The sequence below is a fragment of the Microtus ochrogaster genome, chromosome 18 (assembly GCF_000317375.1).
Source record: "Microtus ochrogaster isolate Prairie Vole_2 chromosome 18, MicOch1.0, whole genome shotgun sequence".
NCBI lineage: Eukaryota > Metazoa > Chordata > Mammalia > Rodentia > Cricetidae > Microtus > Microtus ochrogaster.
The window spans coordinates 44444045-44463981 of record NC_022020.1 but is presented as its reverse complement, the minus strand read 5'-3'; the positions used below and the strand labels follow the sequence as shown (position 1 = coordinate 44463981).

At 39.9% G+C, this 19937-nt stretch overlaps 1 protein-coding gene across 1 annotated transcript in view; it reads left to right on the top strand.

Moving 5' to 3' along the window:
* The window catches only part of Fbn2 (fibrillin 2), a 202491-nt gene that overhangs the window by 11804 nt on the left and 170750 nt on the right, over nucleotides 1-19937 (top strand). The window contains exon 5 of the mRNA XM_005356130.2: nucleotides 972-1067. Within this exon, the coding sequence (XP_005356187.1) occupies nucleotides 972-1067 (96 nt within the window). The remainder of the gene's footprint in view (nucleotides 1-971; nucleotides 1068-19937) is intronic.

The window sequence follows — 19937 nt, the reverse complement described above, 5'->3', positions numbered from 1 at the left end:
TTTCATTAATCACATTCAATTAGAGTTATCCGTCTGCAAAAATATGTGTTGGTCAGTTGGGAAATCCACATCTAGTGATTATTTACAATTGAGCCTTCACATCCTGGCAACTGATTCCAAGACTCACATGCTCCTTAGAGATCTTTGGGAAGTTCTCATTCTCTTTCACATTTCTATCCACCCCCATCTGTCTTACAGCCCTCATGGCCTCCTTCCCCTTTTTTCTGTCCTTTGTATTTTCTCCTCTAACTTTTTTGTCTGCCCCATTTTTCAAGGCAATGGTATGTCAGAAGTGCCACCTGGAAATATAAATATAATGTGATGGGTAACGAAGCAGAAGTGACTCTTCTCCAGAGCCATATAGCATCATGCCTTGGAGCAAAATGAGACTGTAGCAGCTAACCCTGAGGTCGTATGGCATATAGCATCAAAGCATGACTCCAATACGTAACCCTGAGGTCATTGACACAGTGATGCTTTAAGATGGAGAAAATCCTCTCTTTCCAAGTGTGTCCCCTCTTGCTATGATCAGCAGAGCAGCAATCACTGGATGGTGACAATGAGTGAGGAAAGAGCCAAGTGGCTGCACCTTCGGCCTATTTCCCTCTTATTATTGAGCTTCTTATTTTTGATACATACATCACTTGGAGGGCATGTTAATAAGTTATGCCTCTTATGTCCCTGAAGAAAAGGTAATAGAATATTGAATAGTGATTGCCTGTCTCTTGTGAGCATCAGACCTATTATCCTCATGAATCTGATCAAGAAAAAAGACTTGCAATAAACTTGATTAATAATGAGATCTATGAATAGTTGTAGCATCTCTGACTTAGTGACCAATCAGATTCATGCACTCATGTTTTCGAGAAACAATTGGATATAAGATGTTTACTTGGCAGCATCACTGCAGGATCTTGCTGTGCTTGGAGACGTGGTGATTAATGAACTGTTTCTTGATCTTTTGTGTGCAGCTGTCTGTGAAAACGGATGCCAGAATGGTGGGCGCTGCATTGGCCCGAACCGTTGTGCTTGCGTTTATGGATTCACGGGGCCACAGTGCGAGAGAGGTAAGAGGGGTCAGAGACTGGGGAACCTATGTTTTCAGAGTTCATTCTGTAATGTTATAACAATGTCTGAATGTGTTTTTGCTGTTCTATGGGAATTGTTTCGATGAAATATATTTTTATACAATGGTAGCTAGAAGGGTAAAATTTGGCACAGTCCTCTCAGAAGCCGAAGCGTTCCGTGATTTTCATTACAGTGATCCGGGTCTGGGAGGCCTGTTCAGAAGCAGTGGCCCCAGGGTGGTGCTGACTGATTGACTCATGGCAGATTCTCATCATGTACTACATTTATTTTCTAGACACTATTGGGAGTAACCCCTCTGCTGTTAAATAAAAATTAATAGTAATATGTCCTTGGCTGGCCTCCATAAAATCTGACCCAAATTGCCTTAATAATAAAGAAACACACTACGTTCTATAACACAAGTCCAGAGCTACTGGGCTTTCTATCAGATGTGGTCAAGTCTTTCCAGTCCTCTTGGCTCTGCCCTCCTGGGGCTTCTGTTTGGTCTTACTCTGGTGGCTTTTGGAGTGTTTTGTTGTTTGTTTGTTTTGTGCTTGTATGAGGACTGTCATCATTACTGCGGCGACATATTCTTTGTTGGCTCATCTATAGAGAGAAGCCTCTCTTTAACTGATTCTTGGTCAGTCATAGTCTTAAGAGATGCTTCCTGATGGTGGGATTAAGCTTGGATTCTACACGATAGTCTATGACAAAGGAAAACCTTACTATGTTGGCTCTGGATTCAGCATCCATTCTGCAGCATGGTATGAGGTAAGCATTCCCAGAGCCGCATGCAGAAGATGGCTGGGTATGTGAACCCAGCCAAACTTCCCTTGGGCAAGACAGAAGGGTTCCAGGAATGGGTGCTCAAAGAAAGCATCCTACACTGACCGCTGCACCTCCGTAAACAGTCATCAAAGCTGGCGAGAAACCAGCTGACAGTGATTCCAATAGCAATTAAAACCGTTCCCTATTAGCTGCTGAGAACAGCCAGCATTGATGCTGTAGTGGCCATAGAGCCTGAGAACAGCTGTGGTCGTGGTCCACCAAAGAAGCTAAACCTCATCAAATGTGATGGCTAACTGCGTAGCCCTGAGCCATTAGAGTAAATGCAAGTTTAGATTAAAGGTAACATTACATTGTCACATTGTTACATACATCTTCAAGTGATTTTCCCTGGGTTTGTGACGGCATCTAAAGTTACAGAGCACTTTATTTAAAAACTAAAGTGTACGGAGTTCATATCAATGAACTATTACAGGTATATGTGCAGAGACCCTTTGGAATTGTGACGATAACTAGTACTTCAAAACCTAAATCATTATCCTCACAAAAAATGTCATGTTGGTATTCAGGATAATTTTCATTCTTGAGAATGGAAATTGTGAAGCCCGAGAAGTTTGATGCATGAAAACTTATAACATATGTCTGTGTGTGCACACTGAGATATGTGTGCTATCCCTAATGTCATAGAGATTTCTTGGGACTAAAGTACATTCCACAGATGACAGAGTTTATCATTATTCTTCGGATGAGTTCTAAAGCTTTTGCCAGATGTTCTTATTGGGGAAAGGAAAATGAATTGAGAAATGTTAGCCCAAGTGCATCGGAATAAAATAATACAGATTTCCTAAGCAATGTAGTTTAAAGACCATAGAACAGAAGGTAGTAATCTTAAAAATGCAGACCTAGTCAGGACCAGTGGAAGCGATGCTTTCTGTCGCTGACGTAGGTTCTACATCTCTTTCATCAAAGCAGGTGACGAAGTTCGTTCCTAACTGGTACAGTTGGTTGGAGTCTTCCAGCCCAGGCTTCCAGGTATGACGTCACTGTTCTCCAACAGTTGCTCATTCACTGGCTCTGACTCCAGGGGAGTTATTCAGCATTTACATACACAGTAGCGTGATTTCAGGAGAAACTACAAAATTAATCAGTTCATGAACTGACCTTAAAAACTTGCTTCGCATTGTGTTTAATTACTGCCCTTCTGTTAGGCAAGTACAAAAGCTTCATTTCTTTCTAACACGCAGCTAGGAGTTTCCACTCCTAAATTGCAGCCATGAACTTTAATATTTTAGGGATGCTTTTTTTTTTCTTTTCAGTAGAATTTTTGCATGTCATTGTAATTTTAATAAAATCAGAGTTCCTCATCTCTCTTAAGAACTATTGGAAGCACTATATACAAGAGGATTACCCATTTATGTTGAGTAAATAGGCTAATTTGCCTGTTTATGGTTAAAGTTCATGTTTTTACTCAATTACTGATTTCAGAATACATGTTCTCTACTATAGAAGGGGAAAAGGAGCTGCATAAAGTCAAGGACATTTCCCCTCCTTATTGTAGAATACATATAATTTTCCTTTAAACAAGCCTCCTGGGCTCAGAAGTCACATTGAGCAGGCCTGCTTTTGCAACTATCTGGGTTCTGGCAGACTGCTCTCTGGTCTCAGGCAAACACTGAGGGTAGCTAATGACTGGCATGATTAAGCTATTTAACTTGAGTCTTGGAGCTGTAAGCTGAAACTCTGGAGTCTCCTGTCTTTATGATACACACAATGACCTTTTATAGTTAGCAGAAAAAGGGAGAGAGGCCTTGTGGTACCATGCTGACTGTAAAACGCAGACAGCTCAACTGCGTCTAAAGCACATAAAAGTATTCAATTAGTTTTGCTTCCTTTACAAAACAGATGAAAAAACTTGTATGTCCCATGCACCTGAGAAAAAGCAGAAACAGAAATCAGCATTATATAGCAAGCCTCCATGGTCACCATCCTGAGAGCACCTTATTACTTAACAACAAGAATTTCAGGGAGGCAGAGCAGAAATAAGTGAGCCCATGTAAGGGATGTGTAGACACACTAAAATGATTCTTTGATTCCCCATGTGGGAATCACAGTCTCTTTTTAAAATTTCTTTGACTTCAGTGAATGCTTATTTAATGATTAAATTTCCCCTGAAGCTTCCCTATGAGCATCTGGTAAAAATATATGCTACACCCTTCTAGTTACACATACACTATGACCACAGATTATTTTTGTCATATAAAATATGTTTTTCTTAGAAAAGCATTTAATTCTATAAACCTTCAAATACCCTGATACATAGTGACATTGTCTTTAAAGTTTTAGTCTTCTCCAGACTATCACAAGAAGATACTTTTTAAAAAGAGAAACTAAAGGATTGCTTTTTAAGTTATCAATGTTTTAAAAAAAAATCCTTCCAGGGTATTAATTTGCAAAGATATAGGATTGTGAGACCAAGTTTCCAGTGGCATTGGTTGTAATAGCAAAGCTTTCATGCCTGGAGGGAAAATGATATAGGACCGGTTTCATGTTTGGGCAGTTCTCATAAAATCATACAGTTATAGTGGCAGAGGCATGAACTCGCTGTCCAAAAGGATGCTGAGGCAGAGTACTCTGATATTTCCCGGTGCCTGGAGCCACAGGGCTCTCACTCAGGTCTACCTGCAGGGCTTTCATTGTCAGGTTCATGATTGGTTGAATACTTCACTGTCTCTTTCCTACCTAACCCGGGCACCTAAAGTGTGCACACACAGCCTGGTGATGATGGCGCATGTCTTTAATCCCAGCATGTGGAAGGCAGAGGCAGGCAGATCTCCGAGTTAGAGACCACCCTGGTCTAAAAAGTGACCTCCAGGACAGCCAGAGCTATGCTGAGAGAACTTGTTAAAAAAAAAAACAAAAACAGAACAACAAATAAATAAATTGAAAAAAAATTGTGCCTACACATCCTGTCTTATCTGGTTCTGTACGAAGGTGAGAGCAACACTTTCTCCAACAGATGCATCATGGTCTCCACTGGAGTAGACAGGAGTGCAATGCCAGGTCTCATTCTAAAAGAGGTCTGAATTAGGCACATGACTTTAATTCCAGCACTCAGGAGGCAGAGGCAGGTGGATCTCTGTGAGTTCAAGGCCAGCCTGATCTACAGGGGTGAGTTCCAGGGCAGGCTCCAAAGCTACAGAAAAAACCCTTTCCACAAAAAAAAAAAAACAAAAAAAAAAAACAAAACAAAAACCAAAAAAGTTCTGAATTGCCTGTACCTCAATTCACTCCCTCACATGTCAAGAGATCAAGAGATAAGGTAATAGTGATAGTCACTAAACTACTTAGACCTTGTCATATTTCAAAAACAAGAAGAGTTTCTTGGAGTTTCTTTGGATTCTGGGAATTACATAGACAAAATCCAAGTTATAAAGAATTTATACACTTGTTAGCCTGTGTTGATTTCCAAGACTTGGAATTTATTGTAATGGATGCACGGTGGGTTCCTACAGGATTTTAGTAACACAGAGACTAGATAATATGAGCAGAAATAACTGGACTGTATGGTGAAAGAATAAACTGGTATCCTGCACACATCTGTGGGCAGCAGGTGGACACTTTCATGATACTTCTAAGAAATGTCTATGCAATACTTTTTATTTAAACTATACTTTTTTATACTTTGTAATTAGCAGTGATATGTGTACAGTATAAAATAATTTAGAAAATAATACAACATAAAAGGAGAAATTCAAGTTATTCATAATTCCTGGGCTCAGGGTTAAGTGCTATATAGGTACTAAATAAGTTGAGTCTCTCTTTCCTATTGTTCACAAAGTATTTTCAAAGAATGGGATCTTGCCTTACTAGAATCTGCTCCTCCTGTGTCTTTCCTCTCTGGCGGCTACATGGCATCTCACTGACTCTGCCTTTTTTCTCCCAGCATTCAGTTTAGTTTTCCCCACCTAGTTCTGTTCTGTCCTGCTATAGGCCCAAAGCAGTTTTATTAACCAATAAAAGCAACACATGTACAGAAGGACTTCGCACACCATCAGAGGACTTGAGATTGCAATCGAATTCAAGACCCAGATTTAGTCCCTCCATTGTATGTGTCTGGGCAGACCATCTTCTGTCATTTGACCAAAACAACAGAGATTTTGACATGTTCTGCTGATTTCCATGGAAAAACTTTCTGGTCATTGCTTTCTTGTCTAGTGTGTTTGAAAAATCCTTTATTATTATAAAATACTATAAATGTCTATTTTTTTCATGCTTTTGGTATTTCTTTTTAATCCTTTAATCTGTTACTGTGCAGTAGTTATACAGCCACAAATTAAAATATATGACTACAATTAAACCACATTTGTTCAGGATGTTTAAATTTTACTCAAACAACCTTAAATATTTGTTAAGAACTTATCAAGTATTGAGTACTTGGAAATCTAGTTATAAAGAAATAGGATGTATCCTATTCACAAGAAGCTAACTGTGTATTTAAAGACCAGAACTAAAAATCCTCTCCAAACACAAAGGTACGGTGCCCATGGTAGATACCATAATAGGAATGGGAAGAAGTAATGAGCTCAGGGGTACTTTTCAACTGAAGGGAATTAAAACAGTTCCCTTGTCAGTAATGCAAATGTAGTGTCAAACGCCAGCAGACTACTCCCTACATGGATATGATGACGATGGGATGGCTCATCTTACGACAATACTATTTAAGCTCCACAACCCATTAGATTTGCTTTGTGAAGTAAGTCAGCTTTCTCTTTCTTCAGAAGGGCATGATCCTTTTCTTTCACACTGAAAATTTAGTAGGATGTAACTACTACTAAAGACAAGAGATTATCGAGTATAAATGTTAAAGCCACATATGCTTCTGAGTCAGTGAGCACACACATCTCACCAGTGCACACACATGCATTTCTGCTCTGGGAAGGTCAGTAAGGAGAACGTTTTAGAACTTCGCACCCTCGAAGCTAAACCTAGACTTAAGTGGGCATCAGAGGAATACCAGAAGATCTGTGAGAACTTTATGTTTTGGCACTCATTCTGATGGTGTCTTTATCTTAAATGCCATTAAGAAGACAAGGTGGGAGATGGGGGGAGGAGGGGGGAAGGCAGATGCTGAAGAGCAGAAACAAAGGGAAAGAAGAAGAGACTAAAAATGATGGAGATGGGAGAAGCGGTGGTAGGCAAGGCTGGTGATGCTTACATTTGTCAAGGGAGAACGTGGGTCTTGGAGGAAAATCCTTTCCTGAATAGGCTCATCTAGAAACGGCCCCGATTCCCGCCTCTTTGTTCTTAACTTAAGCCTCTCTGTGTACATTTGCTGAATAAGACATTTACCGACTTCAAGATCAAATCAGATGACATTAGAAGTTACCAAGTCTGGAAACTATGCAAAGCTGCCATACCATATATAAACTCATAAAATTTAATTGGAATAAAATATCGCTATGTAAGGGCTTGTTGAAAGGAATTAAATACATCTGTGTACAGATGGATGAGTGTTATATAACAAATACAATTTCTACCCAAATCTCCAAAACAAATATTACCTGTTCCTAGGAGTGAATGTAGCCTAGAGTTTACTCTTAGAGTTACTGGGAGGATTAAAAATTGTAAAGCCTGACACATGATCCCTGAGCCTGCCACACAGCTGGCTTCCACTGTTATTTGTTGTGTTTCAGGAAGGTTGGGTGCAGTGAAAATTCAAAGATTCGTATTACCCACATGTGGCATTGCTTGCCCTCCCTGACATCTGCTGCTGTTCAGGCAGAAAGTGTCTCTTATAATTAAATGACAATCATGTCATGGCTGGCATCTCGCAGATGCTGATATTGATAGCTTTAGTGACTCTCCAAATTATCAAAAAGATCTGTGTGGCAGTTTCTTATTCAAAATTAAGTCTCAAATGAAAGAACCAATGAGAGCCAAGTTCTAGGGGTGAAGTTTGATGCTCCTTTTATTCCTTTTACTAGAGGGTAACTTGGAATAAGTAGGAACATTTGGGAGCATCTCATCTCCATAAAAGGAGAATTAATTAAGAAATTTTCTAGCCAGTGTTTGGCCCAGAAAAGGCATTATAACCTATAAAAAAAAAAATCCATGAAGCCAAGTTAGGATATGCACACTTAGAAATGATGAGCTTGATGGTGTGGGGGAGGGGAATAACTTAGGGTTCTCAACACTTCTTGCTCTGGTTCAGGTGACTTGAATCGTAAGGGACTCCGGTTTCATCCTTGTTGTTTTGTGACCATGTAAACTTGACTGGGAAATCTATAGCATTCTCACTACGTGGCTTGCTATGTAGCTGAGTAATCAGGCTCCACATGTATTGTTTTGACAAGTTTGTCACCCCAAATATCGTAATTACTTCTAGTGTGTTTTTTTTTCTATTTGACTCCTTTAAAGTTTATATGATCCCTGTGCATAGAATATGGTCTTGAGAGTTTCACAAAGAGGGGCCTTTGAACAATTCAGGAAGCCATTCATCTGCAAAGTGACCATTAGACATATACCACTTTTATTTTATTTATTGCCTAAATAAATCCAAGTTGCCTAAAGTAACTGTGCTTATCCTTGTGTTGCGTGTGCATATTCAGTTGACTGTAATCTCTCAACAGCAGAGAGTTTCCTCTCCTCTTGCCTTTGTGCTCCTTGGATTTCATATGGTGCAGTGCAATTGAAGCCATAGCATCACTGTATTGTGAGCCTGTGGGATGCCAAACAGAAGAAACAGGACAAGAAGTGCTTAGTAAGGGTTCTTAAATGTCCTTGGAGACTTGTTTATCTAGCATGGCTGTAATACACAGTCAGTGAGAGACAGGATAAGGGTGGAAAAAAAATGGACCTGAATGTGTTTGGAAAGCCAGAGGCAAAAGCTGCTCTTTATTTAGTCTGCATTGGGACAAGTGCTCTGAGTGGCTTCAGGATTTGAAAGTAGTTCCCCTCAAAGGTCAGTCTGGGGCGACAAGACAGAATGGAGGCTGGGAAGCAAGAGAACAGCAAAAGGAATTAGGAAGAGACACATATATCAGTTGGAGTGTAGCAATCCAGTATAAAGTTTATATAATACACTCACTGAAGTATGATATATGTAGGCCTAAGTTAGACTGTTAGCATAAATATTAAGTAGAAAAAGTATGTGTGTAATATTGAGAAATAATACTTATTGAAGTGTTTAATCGTAATACCACAAAGAACACATTTTTTAATTTAATTAAATTTTAAAAAATTAATTATGGGGTGTATGTGCTCACCTTTGGGTGTATGTCACAGAAGCCTGAGGTTGACACTGATGCCTTCCTCCATCAGTCTTTGATCTTCGATTTTGGAAAGTTGGAGCTCATGTGTTGGCCAGACTGGCCGGATCTGCTTGTTTCTGCTCAGCACTGGAGTGCCAGACATGCACCACGTGTGGCCTTCACGTGGGGGAACTGGACCTGAACTCAGGTCATTCTTCTTGGGTAGCAATCACTTGACCCTCTGCATCATCTCCTCAAGCCCAAAGAGCATCTTTAAAATTTTCTTACAAGAAAAGGGGGAGCGGTCCACAATGAAACAAGGCCATTTATTCAAACCCGCAAAGCTACTAGGTGGAAACAAAGGAAGATTTGAACACAGGAGGTGTAGCCTCAGAACCTCCATGCTTAAGCACATCTTCAGATGCAGCATGTAGGCCATCTCCCTAGAGATAAACCGTGTTGACCAATCAGTTTGTGTAAGGATAGCAGGGATGTGTTACAGAAAAGATTGAAAACTCACATGAAGCCAATGGTTTGCCGGCACTTAATTATTCTGCTATCTGACATAAATGAGTTTATTTTTGGTGTATGAATTTCAGATTTTACCTCTGAACTGATACACTAAAAATTTGTTTTTGTAATGGCCGAAAATGTTCAAAATTCATCACCTTAAAACAAAATGGATGGCATATGCCTTTAATCCCAGTACTTGGGAGGCAGAGGCAAGCAGATCTCTGTGAGTTTGAGGCCAGCCTGGTCTACAAGAGCTAGTTCCAGGAGATGCACCAAAGCTACAGAGAAACCCTGTCTCGAAACCAACAAAAATATAAACAAAAAAATGGAGTCTTTGATTTGTAATCAGAATAGACAAGTGGAGGCCGTATTGACCCTTCTCATTGAAAGTACTGGAAAAAATAAAATATTTGAGACAAAAACTTCCAAAAATATTGGACAGAAAGTATTATGATTTGGCTCACAAATGTCCCCCAAAGGAAAAAAAAAAACACATAATGGCTTTGTCCTCACTGTCTACAATATAGGTAAGGTCTTCTATGTGTGAATAAATAACTTTTATTTTTAGTTCTTGACTCTTCGAAAGGAGAATTGGCTGTTGAACTGAAAGATAATTGCAGTGTTTCTTTTCTCACTGCATGGCTGGCCCATTAGATTTTCTTATGGAGTAGCTTCCCTAAGATCTCTGCACATGAGACTTTCTCCTTGTGGAGAATGCGGACCTATTGTCTTATGTTTGAGTTCTAAGTGGTGTTTGTTTAATTTTGGAGGTTTCCATGTTCCTTACTCATTTCTTTGGGCATAATACAATTATTTTATTCACTGACTATGTCATAAAGAAGTCTGAATCAAGCTTTATTTTTTATGTCCTATTTTTTTTCTGTAAGATTGAATACTTTGGCTTTTTAATAATGTACAATATTCTTCTTTATTATTATACAAGTTTTAATGATCAATTTGGAATAATGGTTATTTGAAAACATATGGAAATTTTCTTTTATTATATGTTTGGGTTCAATTTTAGGTCTTCCACCTCAGTTATGTTGATATTTATCAATAAACTTAACCTGCCATTTGCTCTATAATTGTTTTAATCTTTGTCAGTAAGTCTTTTTTTCAATCTATATAATCTTCTCACCAATTAGCAGTTTTATAATAATTTGCTTTTGCCTTCAATTTCTTTCTTTATCTTTCTTGGAGTTTTCCTGTTTTTCTTTAAAGTTTTGTCACCTCACTGCCAGCCTTTTATTAGTCGATTCACTTTCTTTTTAAAAATTCTTTTTTTAACTTTTTTATGTCTCTGAGTGTTTTTTTACTTGCATGTATGTATGTGTGCCACAATTATGCCTGGTGCCAGCAAAGATCAAAAGAGGACATCGGATCCCCTGGAGCGGGACTTAGGAATGTTTGTAAGACACCATGTGGGTGCTGAGAACCAAACCCAGGTACTCTGCAATTGCTCTTAATTGCTAAGCCATCTCTACAGACCTTCAATTCATCTCCTTACATAGTTGTTAGTGGAGACCTACTTAGTGCCAAGAATGCCTGTCTGCTTCTGTTTTTGCTTCCTAGTTACTCTTTTCCTCCCCCAGTAATGGAACAATTTTGGTCTCTCAGCCTACTGTGTGCCTTGCTGTTAATACAAAGAATCGTAACATGCTAACTACCTCCTACCCTGTCCTTTTATTCCTCTAGGGAGAGGATAAAAACAGGTGACTTTGTCCAGGGTTGCTAGGCGATGGAGATAAAGTTCTTCTTCTCCCTTTAAATATCACTCACACGTTACTTCTGCACATCGTTTCTGTTCTGTAACTCTTGTTGGAGACCCAGGTGTCTCAAGTTCTCTGTGCCCTAAGCCCTCGGGGGTAGAAGATCTCAGCTGGGCATTGGTAGTTTGGGGGAAGGAGTTGAGCTCTGTACTCTGTGTCCAGATGACTCCCTTTGCCTTTTCAAAGGCATTCTTCAAGTTGTCCAGCCCCACCCCCATTTCAGGTATGATGCCTGGTAGCTTCCTTGGCTGTGAAGAGACTCTGCCTGTTTGGTTTCAGATTTCCCCCAGCCCTTTCTAGCCCCAGTTCCTTTTCCCCATATTGTAAAGGGCTTCACCTTGTTTCCTGCACCCCCACCCCGATACACTGTCACCTTCACAATCCTCATTTAGTCTCTTGTGTTTAATGCTGGAGAGAATTGACCTTACGTAGTGATGATCATTGTGTCTTCCATAACTTCCTCCCATCTGGTAGCCATCACACTGGCTGGCGCTGTCTAGGGCTTTTCCTCCCAGTGCGATGCTATATTGGTAGCAGGGCTTCTACTCCTACACATTTTCTCTAGTTCATAAGCTAAAGGCAAATCCAGCTCTCTATGGAGAATTCGTGAACTTTCTCAGGGTTTGAGTCTCTGCCCTCATCCCCCATACTGTTTGCAGGGGAAGGTTTGCAAAGCCCTCTGTGTCAATCCTGGACTATCACTGTGATGTTGTTCTGGGGCTATTTCCTTCATTAGGTACTGGCGATAAGTTTTGCTCTGTTGTTTGTTTTGACCTCTGTTGAGTTGTTGTTGTTCATAGTTTCTGTGGGAAAAGAAAGAGTCTGTGATATGTTTTCAATTTGCTGGTTTTTTTTCCCCCTAAGACATTGACATCACAGGCAATTTTTGACTTGGAAATCTATCTAAAGTCATACAGAAAGCCAAGTGTAGGTACTTCCCATACGATAAAATTTGTGTTCCTATATCTGATATCTACAAGTAAGATGATGGCAATGCATTAGGTACATTTAATGGAACCAGGAACCCCAATTCCATGGGTGCCTTTTCCTCTGTGGGTTACACATGTTTCCCATGACCGTACTTCATGTCACAGTTTAATGCATGTAAACTCCTTCCATATGGGTCAAGTTGCATGTTTTCATCTGATTTAGAAATAGCACACAAGGCACATTCCGCTCTTGAACAAGGCCATTTTCATCTTAAAAGGGAAAGAAAGAATGTTCAGAACATTACAGTAGACACTTTAATCAGAATCTGACAGTTTATTGTGTTCCTCAAACTTGTAAGTAAAATTGTCGTTTGGAAAACAAAGGCGTTGCGTTTGCTGGTTGACAGTCATGAGAATAACCTGGATATTTTGTCAGAAATATTCGTTCCCATGCCAGTTCTCTGGAAGTTCTGGTTCAGCGCTCAGGTGCAGTGATATCAGAATGATACAGACCAGGGAGCTATAAAGATGCTGTCAGGAAGCCGGGCGGTGGTGGCGCACGCCTTTAATCCCAGCACTCGGGAGGCAGACACAGGAGGATCTCTGGGAGTTCGAGGCCAGCCTGGTCCACAAGAGCTAGTTCCGGGATAGGCACCAAAGCTACAGAGAAAACCTGTCTCGAAATAACCAAAAAAAAAAAAAAAAAAAAAAAAATGCTGTCAGGAGCCTCCCTTGCATTCAGTCAAGTAAACAGGCCTGACTAACCATCAGCGGTTTACAAGCCTCCAAAGTAATCCCATTATAGACAGAAGGCTGTGAAATACTAGGCTACACATGGTCCTTTTTAAAACACCCCAGGGTGCTTTTTTTTTTGGTAACTAAATAAGAAGTTTACCAATCATTTCTTTAATTTTTTTTCCCAAGATCTAATACTGATTTTTCTTATTGCAAAGTCCCAAATGAAGGCCTTTGGGATGATATTCACTTTTAGGCTATTTTGAGACAAGTTATAAGTCTTTAGATTATTTCATTAGAAGAGTTGTGTGCTTCCCTCTGACACAGCAACACGGGAATCGAAAGTAGTCGACTTTTATCTAGCATTTCTCCACATCTTCTATTTTCAAATCCTGATGACCTCAAATTCAGAAGCACAGACACACCTGCTGACAGCAACAAGAAAGAGCCCAGAGTGTGGTGACTTCAGACACCAGCTTGGGTGCTGTGACATAAACTAGAAATAATTCAAATAAACTTTAAAAGTTGTGTGCACAAAACAGAAAGTTTTCTCTAGATTTTGAAAAGGATAATCTCAGTTGTTTGAGATAAGCCTCTGGCATACTTTGATGTAGTTGAGCTGTATTTTATCCAGGAACTCAAGGAGAGATTTGGAGGGTTTAGTGAGGCCGTGTGCAGACTGGAGTAAGATATATGAAGACACACATACTTACATTATTATTTCTTGTGTTTTCTTTTATAATACCTCTTCTTTTAGAATACTGTCACTTTTAATGATATTTAAAAATTATAGCCGGGCAGTGGTGGCACATGCCTTTAATTCCAGCACTTGGGAAGCAGAGGCAGACAGATCTCTGTGAGTTCGAGGCCAGCCTCATCTACAAGAGCTAGGTCCAGGAGAGGCTCGATAGTTACAGCAAAACCTTGTCTCGAAAAACCAAAAAAAAAATATTAAAAAATTAAAAAATGTATATATACATCTTGCTACTGATGGTTTTGCAAAGCTAAGTAAGTACATTTGGAATGAAGCCAGAGGAACATGATGGATTTCTTTTGGTTACATCAAGAATTTTTGTGAAGGAGTTAGCGTGTGAAGGGCTATTAAAAAAAAAAAAAAGGCAGCTTGAAGGGTGTGGCTCTGGCACTTGAAGGAAAGAGCTCCCATCAGAAAGAACGAAGTGAAGCTGACAACTAGCTCATCAGAAGATTCTGAAGGAACTAAGGAAGTGATGGTATTTTGGGCATCTCTATGAAAAGTCTAAATATCCACTAATTCAAACCTTGATTCTGTTGTGGTATTTGAACCTTTTGTTTCTACTTTTTCTCTTTCTTTCCCTACCATGTTTGTGTATTAAATGTGACCATGAGAATATATAAGATTTTGCAACAGTCTCTAGCCACACCCTCTGTTAAGTTCTAGGCCCTGTGGATCTGTGCAGGGACTATGTCAAGAGGCGCTTGGATTGCATTTGTGGAGTCTCCAGAGAGGACCACTATGCTACACCCTCTGCATTTCCTCTACTGTGTGTGTCCTGTCTCTTTTGAGTTCTGCTATCTTCCCACTCCACGTCCCTGGGAAATGGGCTCACACCTCAGAGAAGGAAGCAGTGCTATAGAGGTTGAAGATTCTCTATTTAGATTCAGCTTGGCAAAGAGAAAGAAGTCAGTTTCTTGCATGATACAGAGACCTAATTTTTAAAATACTGTTTAATTACTAAAATTATTAAACACGTTCATCCAGTCATTCCATTGAAAGCTCCGTGGAGATTTCTGTGTTGTTTATATTTTAAAAATCTGATTGCAGCGGATCTTGAAATATGGCCTTAACATTTTCTAGTTCAGTCACCCTGAATTAGGGCAAAGTTCCTTCTTATAGAGGGTACTTTAACGCCAATGGTCTGTCATGACGGAAAATCAGATGACTGTCTTGTGAGTCACTCTTCCCAGAGCGGAGGGTGTGTTGTTCCTTCACCTTAAGAAGACACTAAAGCAAACCTGGACCATAGCTATTCGCATCCCACGTGGCAGTTCAGAGTAAACTATCGCCTCTCACCACTTTGGTCTTCGTTCCTATGGGGTTGGGTTTGTTGAGCTTACCAGACCAGATCCAGGAGACTGAAATGATAAGTCATAGTGACCTGGGGGAACTTGACCCACAAATCTCAATCCAGATGTGGATCTGAACGTGTGTCAAATACTAAATTTTCCTAAGACTAACATTTGGTATTCCAGCAAGTGGTCCTGGCACTTCTGAGTCCTCATTTGCCAGAAAGGATAACTCAAAGCCTCCTTCTGGACCTGACTCACCTTTGTGGAAGACGTTTTTGAAAAATGTTTGATAATCATAAATTACTTTTGTTTGTCCAAGCTGGTTTGCTTCTTTGTGGCTGTGTTAAAGACATAACCAGAAAGCAGCTATTGCAGGAAAAGAATGATAGCACCCTTCATCAAGAGAAACTTATGCAGGAGCTGATAGAGACCCCGGGGGAACACTGCTTCCTGACTTGCTAAGCCTGTTTTCTTATACAACCCTTGACTACTACCCACAGTGGACTGAACTCTCCTTCATCAGTCATGAATCAGGACAACACCCTGTAGACATGCTCACAGGCCAGTCTGATGGTGTGTGTGGGGGGGCAGTTCCTCATTTGAGGGTCCCTCTTCCCAGGTAACTCTAGTTATGTCAAGAAAGCTGTTTTAGTTGATTCTTTTCCTTCCAGTAAATGTTTTTCTAATTTATTTCTTTTTAAAAAGACCTCAACAATGTTTTGTATGTTTCAGAATATAAATGTTGCTATTTCTTTTCTTAGTGTTTTCCTTAGGTAAATGGAAGTTTTATTTTTCATCATCTTAATTTTATTTTTCATCATTTATTGCTAATGTTTAGAAATATAATTGATTTTCATGCATTGATTTTTGTATCTTGCAACTTTGGAGAACCAGTTATTATTTAGATAATAGTGGAAAATACATGAGCATATGTGTGTGATCATGTTACCCAAAAACAGAGAGATTTATTTTCTTACCTAATTAGTCTGGTGGAAACCTCTATGAGCAAAAGTGGCAAAGTAGCTTTTTTTGTTTAATTCTTAGTCTGAAGAGGGAAACACCCGTTGTTTCATCATTGTGAAATTGTATTTTCTTTTCTTCCTTCCTTCTCGCCTTCCTTTTTTCCTTCTATCCACTCTCTCTCTTTCTCTCTCTTTCCCTCTCTCTCTCTTTCTTTTTTGTAGATCTCCTTTACTAGATTAAAATTTCCCTTCTAGTTCTAGATTTTTTTGTATGTTTTCATCATAAAAGATACTGGATTTTATCAAATGCTGTCTATCTATTGAGTTGATCAGATTGATTTTGACGCTTACTACATTGATAGTGCATATTATGATAATTAATTCCTATACATTGAAACAGCTTAAACCCTTGCATTTATCTTCTAAGTGATGAGTATAATTCTCTGCATAGATTGTTAGACCTGGTCTGCCAGTGTTATGCTGAGGGCTTTGGATCTATATCTATAATGAGTATTGGTCTACTGTTTTCCTTTATTTTGATAGTCTTCTGTGCTTTTGATGCTCTCCAAACCCTGATCCCATAGGATGACTTGTTACTACTTCAGTCTGATTTGTGACTACTCCAGAAACATTTTTGATACTTTGTATCATTTTATTAATTTGTCCTTGTCTAGATTTATAGATACATGATTGGCCATCACTTCATGATTGAGTGTACTTAAGTAGAACCAGCAATAAGTATCCTCTCATTCCTGATGTTCATAATTTCAGTGTCCCCTTCTTCTTTTGGCCAATCTAGCCAAAGATTTGCCAATTTTATCTGTCTAAAATAGAACAAATTTTTAGTTCTGTTGATGTTAATTTTTCCATTTTTAGGTTCATTAATTTCTCTGTAATGCTTACTGTCTTCTTTTGGCTTGCTTTAATATCAGTTTGTTCTTCTTTTTCCCAGTCTCAATTTTGTCTTTTATCATTTTTTTTTCTGGCAAGAAGGCCATGAATTTTATTGGAATTCCTTTGTTGGGGACATAGTGTTTTTTTTTCCTTTTTCCAATGATTAAACAGTTGCACTCTGTGTCTAAGGTTCCGTCTCTGTTTTTTAATGACTTGGATGTGTTGAATTTCTTTGAGGTTGCCTTATCTATGTTAAAGCATAGTGACCAAGACAACTTACAAAAGGAAGGAAAAGATTTTTTTTTTTTAATTTTTTGAAGGGGGTAGAGGGGAGACTTGCGATTTCAGAGGGTTAGAGTTCATGGCCACCATTCTGAGGAGCATGAGAGCAGGCAGGCAGGCAGGCCTGGCATTGGAGCAGTAGCTGAGGACTCACGTCTTGAGAGATAATGATAAGGTACAGATAAGGGAGTGAGGGGAAGAAGGAGGGGACAGGCTTTTGAAAGCTCAAAACCAGTCCCCAGTTACACACCTCCTCCAACAAGGCCACACCTCCTAATCCTTCCCAGTTTCACCAGCTGAGCACCAAGCATTCAAATATCTAAGTCTTTGTGGACCATTCTCATTAAACCACCACAGAGATGTAGATTAATTAATAATGTATTCCATCAGACTGGAAGAGATCTGTTTTTGCTTTTCCCTCCCTCCCCCCCCCTTTTTTTGTGACTATCTTCTCTTTTTCTTATTACCTATATCTTCTGGGATTTAACAGTGTTCCACATTTCTCGGAATCCCCTTTCCTTTTAATCCTTTCTTGTCTTTTCTGTTCTGCTCTCAAAGTGGCCTCACTCCAACATGAGCCAGTGAGCGAACTTAGAGGGTAATGGCGTTTGCCACTAAACTTGATACCATGATTTTGATCCCTGGAGTCCATGGTGGAAGAGGAAAGAATATTCTCACAAGGTTTCCTGTGACCTCCACATATGTGACCTTCACAGCACATCTGTTGAAAAAGAAAGCAAAGAGAAAGAAACTCAGTGCTCGCTTTCTGTGTGCAGTCCGCTCTCAGACCTGCTTCTGTCTTGCAGCTTGAGACTTTCTGTTGGGTTCTTTTTTTTTTTTTTTTATTTCGTCATTATTGATCGCGAATGGTGTCACTTTTAGGAGACACTCATCATACCGTGCTCATCCAGCATGATCTCCTTTATTCCTTGAACTCTGTTAATAATGATTGCTTTGAATTGTATCAAATCCCAGCATGATCTCCTTTATTCCTTGAACTCTGTTAATAATGATTGCTTTGAATTGTATCAAATCTGGTCCCCTGCGGCTTCTCAAAGACTGGGTGCTTCCATTCCAAACTGTTTCTTCACTGGTTTTGTTGAAAACTTTAGGAAATAATACATTATAACAAGTCTATGCTTTGGCATGCTACTCCAATGCTTGCCTGTTGACAAGACTAAAGCACAGTTGTTTAGTGAAGCAACTTCCCCTGGTAGCTGAATGCTTCTCCTTTGTTTCATGGAGAAACCCAGGGCTTTGTCACCCTGGGGTGCTAGTGGTTTTAGCCAGGCTTTCTTTGACTCTCCCCTTTGCTGATCCCTGTTAAGCTGTCTGCTTCTGTTGATGTCACACCCATTTGTGGGGTTCCACTAATTGCCCTCTAATTACTTTATTGTTTTCTATAATGTCTTGGGGCATACATTGCTCCACAGGCTAATGCAGTTAAATCCAGGCCCCTTTGCAGAGATTTTTGAGTCCAGACTCTGAGGTACTTAGGGTTCTTTTTTTCCTATGGTTCTCCCAGATAAATAACTGGACTGTGATTTTGCCCATTGTCCTCATAAAGCCACCTGCATCCTCTCACTTACGCGAGAAAATTTGGCAAATTTCCATTTTCAAAGTAGTCGTAGTTCTTTCTTTCATCACTTATGTAATATTTCAAAGGTTTTTGTGGGCAAACTCTCTGAGCAGTTGTTCAGGATCGGAGCTGCAGACAGTGAGTGGTCTGCGTCTTCTCAGCTTGTCCTCACTGGGAACCTCTCCGCATAGCATCGTGCTGGTACCCTAGCCATGTCTGCCCTTCTGTTCTTGGTCTGATGCCAGAGTAGCATCCACTCTACCAGACTCTCTCCCCGTCTGTCTCCGTACGTCAGCCTCTGCCACACCAAGCAGAGGATACTAGAGTCTTTGCCTGCTTTCCTTGCCTTGACTGAGATAGAAAGGGAGGGCTATCTATGACACCACTGTCCTTGACTATATGCAGAGCTTCATGACCCTAAGTTGGCACATCAAAAGGAGGAAGGAGGCATGGCTTCCAGTGACATAGACTCTTGCTGTTACTGAGATTCCATAGACTTTCTTGAAGAAATGTTAACTAGTCTGCTTTGTTGCCTGTAGGACAATACTCACAGACTTAAGATGACTGCTGGATGATGTGGCTTAAATAATTGTTTTACTGGGGACAAGTTCAGCAGACCTTCTATTTTCTCTCTCTATTTTTCTTTGTCATGCATTTATCTTTAAATTACTTTTCTAATTCATCAACTTCCTCTTTGACATCAATTAAACAAAGCATCTCTATTTTATCTGGGCGCCGTTATTCCACTTGGAATGTTCACCTGGGCTAGTCCATAGTCTCGCCTAATGTCTGCTGTCTTTTTTATACACTGTATTGAAATCTCTTCATCTCCATCTTCCCCTGAGTCTCAGCCTCTATTGCTTATGGTCAAGGTTTTTGACTGCTCCACTAACACTCTGGTGTGACACGTTACATTGGACCTGCTGGTGTTTCAGAGCTCCGGCATCTAGGTATGTTTCTAGGGAGGCAGGATCATCCAGTTGTAGTAATAAGAGCGGCGGGGCTGCGTCCCAGGCACCCGACTGCCTGTACGGCTAGCTTTATCTGAAATAATTACACGGAAACTGTATTCTTTTAAACACTGCTTGGCTCTTTAGCTCTAGCCCTTACTGGCTAATTCT